A 13,547-nucleotide genomic window follows, 5' to 3' on the forward strand; every position below is an offset into this window, starting at 1 on the left:
TATATGAGATATATCATCTTGACTTTATATTTATAACTATTAGACACATTTAATATATAAACGGTAATTAGTGCCTATTTATTTATTTTTATAAATAGTTAAATATATTTGTTTCATATAATGAAGTTATCTTCAGAAATAATTATCATAAGATCATTTAATAAATTCTTATTTTTAAGAAGATATAGTGGAACAAATAAAAGTCTTAAAATGACAAAAGAAATAATGTTGTACAATCATTGTATCTTTTTCAAATATTGAAACTTGAAAGTAAAAAAATCTATCTAGATTGTCTTATTATAATAACAGAAGAAAAAGAAAAAGAAATCGTCATAATATTCCATAAATAAATAAATAAATAAAAACATGGATATATACAAAAAGGAGGAATTGAACCTCTTTATAACAACATAAACAACAACTGATGAGTTAATTCATTCATTCTAGAAACAGAAGCTGAACCCTAACTATATTTATAACAATTACATGCATATAAAATACATAATATTGTCACAGCTAATTATAATTATTACACATATATTATTATTAATAATTATATTGAAATAAACAAAATATGTATTATATATATATATATAATGTTGTTGTTGTTGTTCAAAAAGAGGTGAAACATTCATGTTCAGAAGAATTAGAATCATCACATGGAGAGTGATTGTGTCTACCTTCATAGGTTGTAATAACCATTCTACAATCTTCAGGGAGCCTTTCAACTCTTTTCTTCACCCTACAATTGTTATGTGTGCAACGATAGTAGCTTCTGCCACAATATCAATCACAAAATTCACATCACATATACATCACATTTATTTATTTTATTTTTTACAGCACTTTAAGAAAAAAAAAAATTTTGAATGGTGAAATAAGTCACCTAACTACTAGATATATAAAGATTTGACTCAAATGATTTTGCGACGGTTTTGACTAATCGACGCTTTATTTTTTAATGATCTAAGACTCGTTAACTGTTTGATAAGTTACAATGTCCCTTGAAATTTTTTTTATTAATTTATATAATAATAAAAATTTAATTATTTATATATTGTTAATCTAAAGTTGTTTTTTATAAAACTATTTTGATAATATTTTTTTTTTGTTTTTATGATATTCTCCAATTTAATAGGTTAAGAATAAATCTGTCGTAAATCTGAACTCCATTTAAAAATTGGCCAATAAATTATTACATATACAAGACGATATTCGAATCTCCAACCACTTATTTAAGCAAACAGAATAGCTAACCACTCAATCAACCCAATCGATTATTTGACTATGTACTATAAACATAAGTATATAATTGAATAAATTGAACAATATGAATAACTCTCACATATATTTAAAATATTCATATGAAAAAAATTCTTAACCTAAAATTTAAGATAAAAAAATTTATATATTATAAGTTTCTCTAAAAATATATATCATCCTCCCATCCACTTAATCTAAAATCCACGTGGGGTACTTACTGGAAAGGGTAAAATTGTCATATACAAAAAATCTTATCTTCATCCTTTTCAAATTACAAAAACGAACAAAAAGTGTTTAATCAAGTTTGGTACTGATACATCCCTTCATGATGATGAAAAGTTTAGATTTCTATTGTTAAACAAACATATAGTTTCATCATCAATATCATTGTTTAATGTATAACTATGTTACTAATATTGGTCTTTTCCTAAAAACTTTTCATCTTCCTAACACCACTTTTATTTAAGTACATACCTTTAAGTACAATTCAGTAATTATGGTCTTTAACTGAAATCAATATATATAGATCGAAAAGCACTTTCTTAAGTTTATGGTAATGGATAAACAACTTAAATTACTTTGCATTGGTTCATCTTTATTTATTGCCATGCAAGCAACATTAACATTTTAATTTCTAACTCTATATTATTAGTTTCCTTCAATCTAAGTAACCTTAGATTTCATCATATTAATATAATGTATTTTATATAGTTTAGCATGCTTTCACATCTTTTTTTTAGTATTTTTTCTTGATTTTTGTTGAAAGAATAAAATCAAATCTTATTATTTTTATTTCTTCATAAAATACTAAAAAATAAAAATACAAACTGAATACAAATTTTCTATTAAATATTTCAAGAAAATTATAAATTATTGATTGAATATGTTCTTCAAGTAATAAGAATGAACATATATATTTGTAGGTGGAAATTCAAGTGCAGTCACGTGAAGTTGATAATTGAGAGTTGTTAGATAAAAATTTAGTCAAATTATTTAAATTATTTAACAACTCTCAGCTATCAATAAATGTGAAGTTAACTAGAGCTCAATTTTTACCATATTTGGAAGCCCATTTTTTGTTGAACCCAAGTTTTTAATTAATAAATTTCTAACATATATGATACGATTCAATGATCTAAATAGTAATTAACTAGTCATCAATCTCATCAGTCATATATTTAATCATTACTTAATAATTATGATAAATGAAAATGACAAGTTAACTTAGAGCTCTAAAGCGTATAAGAAAACCAAAATCATTTCAAAAATTTAATTACCCTTTTTATTAGGTAAAGACATTATAATTCTTTTATTATATTCTACAAATTAAAACAATTTGTTAAAGTTTTGTAGTCATGTGTAGTTTCTCAACTAAATAAATCTACAAAACTTATATATATATAATTTAAATTTAAATTGATATAATAACAAAGCTAGCACACGTAATATGAAAATTTGAGTTTAACTTCTGGCTTAGAATTTTGGAAATGATAAGATAAGAAAATTTATGTAATTAAGGTAGTCATAGACAACACCTTAAGAAAGTTTGATTCTTTTAATTTATTCTTTTGGTTTGTTTTATTTCCTTAATTTCCTCTAGAAATAGTTACATGCATGTAATAATAATATATGGTTATTATGAAAACCAAAATTCACATATTTAGCACGCAGGACCAAAATATTATTTAGTTCTTAAAGAACTTAAATGGTGGAGTTAATTAATTAATTAAATAATCAAACATTGTTAAATTAAAATTGTCCAAATGAATTTTTTTTAATTATTTTCTGGATAAAATATACTTTTCCTTATGAATGTTGTGAATTCTTATTTTGATACACTTTTTCAATTGGTTTCAAGAAGTTTGAAATATTATTGAAGTGTTTTTTTTTTTTTCCATGATATCCTCTAATTCCACAGGTCAATAATTAATCTATCGCAGGACACAAGACAGGATTCGAACCCTTAACACTTATTTAAACAGATTAATTAATGAACTAACCACTAAACCAACTTAATTATTTATTATTTATTTCTCCTATAAGCTAAGCATAACATTTAACCTAATCTCATAATAAGTATAAAAATCATAAATAAAAAGATGTGGCAACTCATGAATTTAATTAATAGTATAAACAGATGCATTAAAGTCATAGAGAAATCTGTTTACGTCTAAATATTGTTCAGTTTTTGTGTTAATAAGATCAACTTATTGCAACTCACGCACTATATTTACTCAATTTGGTGCTCGCTTCCACTAATTAGTTAATGTTAGCTACATACACTTAATAATGGATTAGTAATTTGAAGCTCAAAAGATTGCCAACATTGTATATATAAATAGCATACGTTAATTATTATTAAACTTCTGAAATTATTTATTTCTTTGAAATTAAAGCTAATAAGATTAGTAAATACTAATAATTAGTGTAAGTGAAGCCTTTTTCAGTTTCAAATCCTCACATAATAATTCACCGATAATAATAAAGAGACAATATCTAAAGGTACTTTATATAATATAATATCTATAATTTTATACATATAATATTTATAATTATATATTTATTATATTTAAAATTATATAATTATTCTAAAAGTAATTAATAAATATTAAATAAAATAATTTTAAACTATTTTAACAGTTTTTTTATATAAAAAAATATTGGTATTTTTATTGAAAATAGAATTATTTAGAGTAATTACAGATAGATAGATTTTGCAGGTCGAGAGTTAACACGCAAGATGGGTGCGTGTTGGACACGTGTCAACATTTTTACTAGCATGCAGGATGTATATTGGATACATTTTTTACATATTCACAATATTAAAATACACTTTAAATATTAATATTCAACCAAAACATAATTTTTATCTTCATATTAAAAATAATTTCTGTATTTTGACTGATTTTTTATTTCTTTCAAAATATTATTTATAATTTACCATGACACTTAGCTTAGATTATTTGGGACTTTGGAAATTGAGGATGAAATAATAAAAAGGAGAAGCTAAGGTAGTCAAAAATATAATGATAATGTATATATAGCAGTGCCTATATTCTCTCCAATATGTCTTTTCCTCTTTTTTCTTTCCCAAAAATAATCAATATGCATCTGAGAATAATAAGCCTTAGGTTCAGTTTTAATTATGCCATATCAGTCAATATATTCCCTACACTCTGAAGAATGATTGTGTGGAGTGTAGTACACATATCTTATGATGTGTAGTATGTCTCATTCCTTCATCAGTTTTAGCTCAAAGATTCTCTCCCTATATAAATTCCCATTTATTATATATGATATTTTGATTTTTTTCATTAAAAATATATAATAAAACTAGAGATATTATTCTTAAAAAATATTTAAGAAAAAGGGATATAATAAGTTAAATAATATGAGATTTTTTTTAACTTTATATAAGTGTTATATATATATACAAAAGTTTATTACAATTAACAAACTATTCATCCACATGATCATTATTATTATTATTCATTACCGACACAATTGTTTTTTCCCCCCAAAAAATAGACATTTTACCTTCATTTCATCGTGTTTAATGGCTATGATGTAGAAAGTGCGCTCATTATTTTATAGATTTAACATTTGCATTTGATGATAGAGATTTAAAAAAAAATAAATTAAATTATATCATTCATTAATGGAGGGATTCTGAAAACAAGAACTCAAGAAGTGTTTAATTTCTCACATGAAATTAAACTAACATACATGAAATTGAATCATTTTTATAGCATAGAAGCAAGAGAAGGAAATTAAATAATGAATAAAGTATACTTTTTATTCTTAAAATTTATAATTAAAAAAAATAATTTTAACGTTTAATTTTATTTAATTTTATTTTAAATATTTTTAATTTTGTCTCTAATATTTAGATAGAATTAATTAACATCCAAAAATAATTTTAATACAAACCAAAAATATTAAAAATAAAACTAAATATAATTAAACATTAGGAATATTTTTTAAAAAAATGACAAACATTAAAGATAAATTAAAAACATAGTTTATCCTTAAATAATGAAATGATTTAATAAAAGAATGAAAATGTACCTTGGATGAAGGCTATTCTTGACAACTTTCTGGCCATACTTTCTCCATTTGTAACCATCATCAAGAACATCAACATCACTTCTTGTTTGGAAACAAAACCTTGGTTCTCTCAACTTCCTCCTCACTTTCACCTTCCCCTTTTCTGACCCTCCATTCTTCCACCTACCATATCATATACAAAATAATCTTAATTAATAAATTAATAACATCTCTAATAATATAATCTTGTTAATTAATTAATTAATTAACTATTCCATGCACATATTATTATCTAAATATGATCATCTAATCAACCTCAAGAACATCATTAACAAGGGCAAAAATCACAAAATTAGAATAAGTAATAGCAACTTAATCAGTAATTAAAGTGAAGTCGATTACATAGATCATTAAACGATGATATTGTGTCCTTCAAAAGAAGAAGGTGATTATAATGAAAATGAAATACCTTCCATATGAACAAGAAAAAGAAAAAAAGCAAAAAAAAAGGGTATTATAGATATATATAGAGAATATATAATAAGTGTTGTGGAAACCATAGACTATTAAAATTAAAATTAAAATATAAAAAATTAAAGAAGCATAGTCCCTTAGCTTCCATAAACTAGAAACCATAGACTCTATCTTCTTCTTCTTCTTCAGATTCTTCAATTCTCAGAAGCCTAAAAAGAATAATATCTTCTTTGTTTGGAATCATTGTGTGTGTTTACGTGCATGCACTTAACAAAGAAAGAGAAAGATATTAAAACCTTTTTCAGTTTCAAATAAAAGAAGATATAAATTTACCATGATGAGTTGTTTCCATCACTACTATTTCCAGTGCAATTTTCATCATTGTTATTATTCATACCCTTCGGATCCATGCCTCTAACCTGAAAAATTAACATCATCATCATCTTAATTAACATATAAGTGAGCGATCATATAATATATACTAATAAATCCATCGAGAATATATCTATATATATATAAACAATACCCTAAAATTGATAAGGACACAACAACAACAACAACAAATATATAACCAAAATGATTAATTATTAATTTTGAACTTTGATTTGATGTTTTCTTTTCTTTTTCTTCCTTTCTTTAATTAATTTTTCTTTTGTGTTTCTTCTCCCTTTTTTCTTTTCTCTCTTTCATAACCTAAAAAAAAATTAAAAAAATAAAAAATAAAAATTAATGCTTATATATATATAGATCCACCACCTGGTCATCATTTTTCCAAGAAGCTCTTGGAACAAGCTCGTCATGGCCGAATCCAGCTGTGGTTGTGGTTGTGGCTGTGGCTGTGGCTGTAGAAGTTGTAGCGGCGATAATAATTGTATTAGCAGTACTATTACTGCCGCCGCGAACATCTTCTAGAGAGTGATGAGAAAGAGATGGAGGAGCGGCAAGAGAAGGTGTCAAGAAGCTAAGAACTTGGTTGTGATCTTCAAAATGAACAAAACCCATTGTGTTTGTGAATGAGATTTGGAGATCATAATTATTATTATTTGGAATAATAATGGGATGATTACTACTACTACTTCTATTACTTCCTCTCTCTCCTACTACTCCTTCCATATTCAATAATTTCTGATCTTTGCTTCTTCTTTTGGTAATTGGGTTTGGAATTGGAATCAAGGGATCACTGTTGTTGGGTTTTGTTTGTTTTCTTTTTCTATAATATTTGAAATTCTATGCCATGTGACCCTTACACACAACAACAATAAAGAAGGATCCACGCCACACTAACATGTCTTTCTACTGTCTTTTATATTAATTATTTTTTTAAAGAGTAATAAGATAAGGTAGCTAGGTTAAAGAAATAGTAGGAAAAATTAAAGGTACTATTGATAACTTTCTGAACAAAATTAACACATGTAAATATACATAAATATTATGATATAGTCTATTTTTTAGGTACACATAATATTTTTGTTTATTGACTTTTGAAAAAGAATAGCCGAATAAATTTTTGAAAAACTGCGTGCACCATTGGATTTATAATAAGTCTTGAAAAATATTATTTTTAATCTCATATTTTATTTTGTTAAGACTTACTTGTTCTATTATTTTTATATTTTTAGTTTACCCTTTGAATTTTATATGAAATTTTTATCCTAACCACCTTGATTGCAAGTAATTTATATTATTAATAAAAATATTGATAATATATATAAAACAAATATACCTTTAAGTGATTGATACCAATTTGTATCAAGAAATAGAATAAAAATTTTTCGAAATAGGGCTAAAAAAATAAAATTTTTAAGTACATCACATATATTTATACTATTACATTATATTCATATTCATAATATAATTTTTTAATTAGATTATAGACTTAATATTAATCTTAACAGTGATAGTCTAAATAGATATACCTGTCTCTAATGAGAAGAGTATATATATATTATTACATAGGAATTAATTAATATGAATTGATTAAAAATACAATAGTAATTAATATGACTAGCTAGCTAAATTAAACCAAACAAAATAATAATGTGGTATCCAATAAATACTATCAATAGATTTGACAGCTCTAATAAAATAATGAAGTGAATCATAAAATAATAAGTGTAATTAAAGAAATAATTTTTACACAATTCCAACCTTTTAGAATAATACTATTGAAAAATTGACCTTTTAATTCATCCACTTTATAAAAAACTCTACTTCAAAAGAACAAAATCCATTAACACTAGTATCAAACATGCTCTTAAACAAAAAGAATAATATAATATAAAATAATATAATATCAATGTATATAAGAGAATGTTTCTTCCAAATTATGATTTCCCATGACTTAAGCTATTCCATTCAAGTCTTATTTTTGTGATACACACTCTACTTTCTCTCTCTCTAAGATAGTAGTCCATTATATTCAAGTCTTTAATTTGTACTAAAGCTCTTTTTCTCTCTCTAAGATACACGTGCATTGTCCTACAAGTGTTTCTTAGTGGAATCTATCTCAATCCGTGTTCTCTGTTGAGTATTATATTATTGTAGTTTTTAATTAAGTATAATAGAAAAATAAATTAAAAGGGTTTGTGTAGAATATAATTCTTGTCTTTGTGTCTTAATCACTAATTAAAATAGTCTACATATATGTTATAGACCCTATATTTCAACTACATCGGTGGGTTAAATAAGATAAAATAGATGACCTTATAAAAATAATCTAATAAAATGTTTTACAATCAAATTAAAGTTTAAGAAAATTAATTAATCTTTTCCTATTAACTTTGATCATATTTATTTTATACAGGCGCAAAGTAATTGTTCAAAGACTAGACAATAAAAATAGCTAGTAGATAGATTAATTTAATTTAGTCCTATATATCTCACATTAATTTGTCTTATCCATTTTTTTTTTCCGAAAAGAATTTGTCTTGTATTGGAATTATAGACAGTCGGATCTATGCACTATATATTGTTAGGAATAAGGAATATTAACAAAATGGACTAAATCTTGTATCATATAAGTTCACTCACAAAATCCAACATTAACCGTATGCTAGGTGATTAATTAAAAAACATCAACACCCAAATTATTAACTATTTATATAAAAAAATTTGATTATTTTATTAGTCTTTATAATTTTACTAAATTTTTAATTAGATTTTTATATATATTTTTTAATTAAATTCCTATAATGCTTTTAATTTTATAATTAAATTATTTTTATATAAAAAATATTAAAATTAACAGAATATTTCTTTCAAAATACATACGGTCAAAGATCTAATTAGATTTTTAAATATAAATATCTTCAATTTGTAAAGAAATATTCAGTTCACCCTAATATTTTTTACATTAGAAATGACCTAATTATAAAATTAAAAGTAGTGTAGAAATCCAATTCATATAAACTTAATTACAAATTTGATAAAACTATAAGAACTAATAAAATAATTAATAAATTATATAAAATATATATTAAAAATATTTAGTTTAGTTTCCTTACATTTTTATTTTAGTCTCCTTTTATTACAAAATTAATTTTTAGTCCCTCTTCAAAATTTAATATAGCTTCTCCCTTGATCCAAGAGGTAGGGTTGCTAATTTGCATTATTTCTTTGGGTGCCATGCATTATTATTCAGACTATGATCTTTTATACCTGATCAGAATATTCTTCCTTTGAAGTTCAAGTTGGTTACAGAGTTAATCATAATTAGCTACAATTTCACCTGAATCTTATTCATGGGATAAACGTGATGCAATGTTATCATTAATTGTTATTGCATGCATGCACTAGCTTATAAGTAGTATATATTTAAACGTTTAATTAATTATGAGTATTAACAAGAGTTTATATTGGATATTTAATATACCTAGATATATAAGTATCAACAATATATATATATATTCAAAAAATATTTTTCTATCATCAATTAAAAGTATCGATTAATCTTAATAAATTCTTTGGGGTTCAATGGTTCAATAATGTGATAAAAGGATATTGGGGCAACTTCTTATACAAATATTTTTTTAATCATCTTTACATAAATGTAAATATATGATACTGTTTTATATATAAGTATCATTTTGAATTAGCGACAAAAACTGATTTGTACAATTAATACTAATAATGACCTATGTTTTTACCATTAAACTATTAACTACTACATTTTTTTGCTACAAAAATGTTTACCATTAGTATGCATGATTCAAATATATTCCTACCATTTACAAAAATTGTCAGTTTAAAATCTTGATATGTTGTTGATAAATATATCGAAATATAATGTTCCGTAAAAACTAAAAAGTAACTTTTTCAATTTAAAATAATAATAGTAATAGTATAGTCAATATTTCTAAAAATAATAATAATAATAATAATAATAAATAAATAAATAAATAAATAAAATGATATACAAAAAGTGTTTAAAGAAAAGAACAATATAAAAATATAAGATCAAAATTAGACTCGTATTTCAATTTTAAAAATATTTATTTTTACATATCCAACTACGATTTTAATTGATAAATATAATTAATTAATTAATTAATTAATTATATAGCTGGAAAGCATCATTGAGAATATAATCCTCATCCAAATAGATGATAGATATATATAGATATTGTCAATAATAATTCTGGTTTGACTTCTCTTTCAAAACTTCAATAATTGTGGGCATCTTCTTGTTCACTCTGAAACAAGAGAGAACCAAATAGATACCAAAACTTCAATTTTTGAAACATGCCATCTCACAAATTACACATACATCTTACTCTTAATTTAATTTTTTTCCAACAAAATTACAAGTAATCATGCTAATAATATTATTAGTGATTTATAATTGAAGAAGTACCACATTAACACGCAATTTCTCACCATAATTATCAAGGAGTAATCATTAATTATTCCTTCCCTTCGTGGCTTCATACGCCTCAATTTATTCTAAGATGTAGTTTTCATCAAAATCATAAATTGTAAATATTAAGATATACATTCCAACGTTGAAGAATCTACCAAGGAATTAGAATAATTAATTAAATCATTATAAATTGCTAACCAAAACTTCAAAAATTTAATTTGCTAGGGCATGTGCCACGGTCCTACCACCATATAAATAGATCCCTCCATGTTTTCGGACTAATTGAGTGTTTAAAAGTAAGAGAGATTATTTATAATTCATCTAATATATACTAATGGAAAAAATGATATATTAAATTTAAAATAGGTTTAATTACTCTGTCGGTCCCTATAATTTCATCGAATTTTCAATGAGGTTCTTATACTCTTTTTTTTTCAATTGAGTCCCATACCATATCAGATCTTGTAATCAAGTCCCTACCGTAACAAAAACATTGGAATTAACAAAATATTCCGTGAAACAAAATGGATATACCTAACACTCAACTGAATATTATGTATAATTTAGTAGAATATTCTATTAATTTTAACGTTTTTGTCATGATAGAGATTTAGTACAAAAACTCAATTAAAAAAATATAAAAATTTAATTAAAAATTTGATAAAATTATAGGAATTTACAGAATAATTAAACCTTTAAAATACGAATAATATATATATATATATATATATATATATATATATATATATATATATATATATTCAATTTGTGAGAGAATTGATGGAACAAATTAAAGCTTGAGATAAAGGGAAAATGACAACAATTGGGTTTTGCAATTAATCATGACATCACATTCAATTTGAGATTCTATATTTTTGAAAAAATGAAAGATATTATATATGATATTACTGCAACCAGTTCTGGTTACATATGGGGCTGAATATGAACAGAGACAAAACAGTTGTGGCATCTAATCACTCCTTTGCCAGAAAATAATATACACTGCCACAATTATGTTTTGGAATACTATATATGCACAGCAAAATGTATAAAACAAAATTCTGAATGAAACAGTATTATTTGTATAAAATAATTAAGCTAAAGATTTTGTTTCTTTCAAAACAAGAATTATTCCAATTAAATGAAATAGAAGTATATATATAAAATAAAAAGAAAATAATAAATTAACTTGGGATAAATAGCCATTTTGACCTCACATTTGTTTTTGATAAAATAGCTTAATCATTTAAAGTAATACATTAATAATTAGGTCATTTTGTCACATGGAGCAAATATTTAATTTGAAAATTTATTTTATCAAAAATAAATTAATATAAAATTTATTTTTTTAAAATTAGAATCTTTGGTATATTAAAAAGACTATTCTCATTAAATTAGACTTAATATTTATTTTTGTCCTTAAACTTGGTTAAATAAGTCAATTTGGTTCCTAATAACCATTTTAATCACCAACAAAATCCCTTTTAAAAACATGTTTCTTGTTAGTCTTTAGTCAAATTTCTATCTCACACAAATGTTAGCATAAAATTAATATAAATAGTTAAATGCCACTTTACAACAATAATAATATCAAACTCATCCATAGTTAATCATCAATAATAACATTATATCGCCACAATAAATTAGCATTGTTTAATTCCTTTTAAAAAGCCCTTATTAGTCTCTTCTTTTTAATCTCTCTCTTTTCGTTTCCTCATTTGATGAGTCATACATATTCAATATCTATAACGTTAAGGTTGTTTTATATAACAAGTCTAAGAAACCAATTATCATAAATGGGAAACCATATCCAACATTTACCAAACAGATCCATTATAGCCAGAAAGTTCTAAACACGTTTTCCTCTTATAGATATCTTAAAGTGTGTGATTGCACCAAAGTTCTAATAAAAGAAGGTGCTAATATTAATAATGGTAAAAAATAATTAATATTTAAAATGATTCTTGAAATTTGATTCCTAATTTAATTTAGGCTTTTAATTTCTAATTGAGCAAGCAAGTGAAGTTATAAATGGTTCAATTTTCTTTGCGCAGTATTCTCTTGCTAAGGAGGTGGAAGAAGAGGGAGATGAAGAAGGGGGTGATGGGATGACAGCGGAGTGGTGGATGAGGGGAAGGTGAGGAGGGTGGTGGTAGCGAGGGTGATGAGGTTGGAAAAGGATAATTGAGGGTAGTGGGAGGTTTAGACATGGTTTGGATTTAACTATTACAAAGTATGATAATATTCGTGTTGCTAGATGAGAGGGGTTTTGTTTGGTGATTGTGCTGGCAACTAGGGTGAGAAAAAGAGGAGGAGGAAAGAGAGAGATGGGAGATTTACTCATTAATTTGAGGAGGAGGAAGAAGAAGAGAGGGAGAAAGGGAGTAAAAGATGTTGTTTAGGTGCAAATAATAAAACGACATTGTTTAATCGTGTCACGTCATATTTTTAGTGATGGAAATGGATAGAAGGATTAACTTGAGTCACGTCTTAAAATTTCAGAATACAATTTGGGTAAAATGAAAATTAGAAAGCTAAATTAGATTGGGGTCAAATTTTAAGGATCATTTTAGGTATTAACTCAATGAAAAATAGACATATTACAATAATCAAAATATAATTAACCAACTTAGGTTAATAAAATAGTCGACTTATTTATTCAAGCAAAAAAAATTAAATGGACTAACTTTTTAATTTGCATATTAATCTATTTAACTTATTATTTTTTAGTTAATTAAAATCAGCTTATTTATTCCAAAATTTAAACGAATACAATTTTAGAGAAAAAAATATCAATATAATCAATATTCTAAAAATCAAACCAGATCGACTAGTTTGACCGAATTAATAAAAAATCGGTCTTCTGTCCAATTCAGTTAATATAAAAAATCGTCTAACAAAAAAT

The 13,547-nt window shown here is 24.4% G+C and overlaps 1 protein-coding gene across 1 annotated transcript; it reads right to left on the bottom strand.

Moving 5' to 3' along the window:
* Positions 1-467: 467 nt before the first annotated feature.
* On the bottom strand, positions 468-7,042 carry LOC130951571 (probable WRKY transcription factor 12). The gene is made up of 4 exons (XM_057880259.1): positions 6,541-7,042; positions 6,118-6,203; positions 5,332-5,493; positions 468-775 (listed from the first exon to the last, which is right to left on the bottom strand). The coding sequence occupies exons 1-4, from the start codon at positions 6,895-6,897 to the stop codon at positions 613-615; spliced, it is 768 nt and encodes a 255-aa protein (XP_057736242.1). The 5' UTR covers positions 6,898-7,042; the 3' UTR covers positions 468-612.
* Positions 7,043-13,547: the final 6,505 nt, after the last annotated feature.

Source organism: Arachis stenosperma, chromosome 9 (assembly GCF_014773155.1).
Source record: "Arachis stenosperma cultivar V10309 chromosome 9, arast.V10309.gnm1.PFL2, whole genome shotgun sequence".
Classification (NCBI taxonomy): Eukaryota; Viridiplantae; Streptophyta; class Magnoliopsida; order Fabales; family Fabaceae; genus Arachis; species Arachis stenosperma.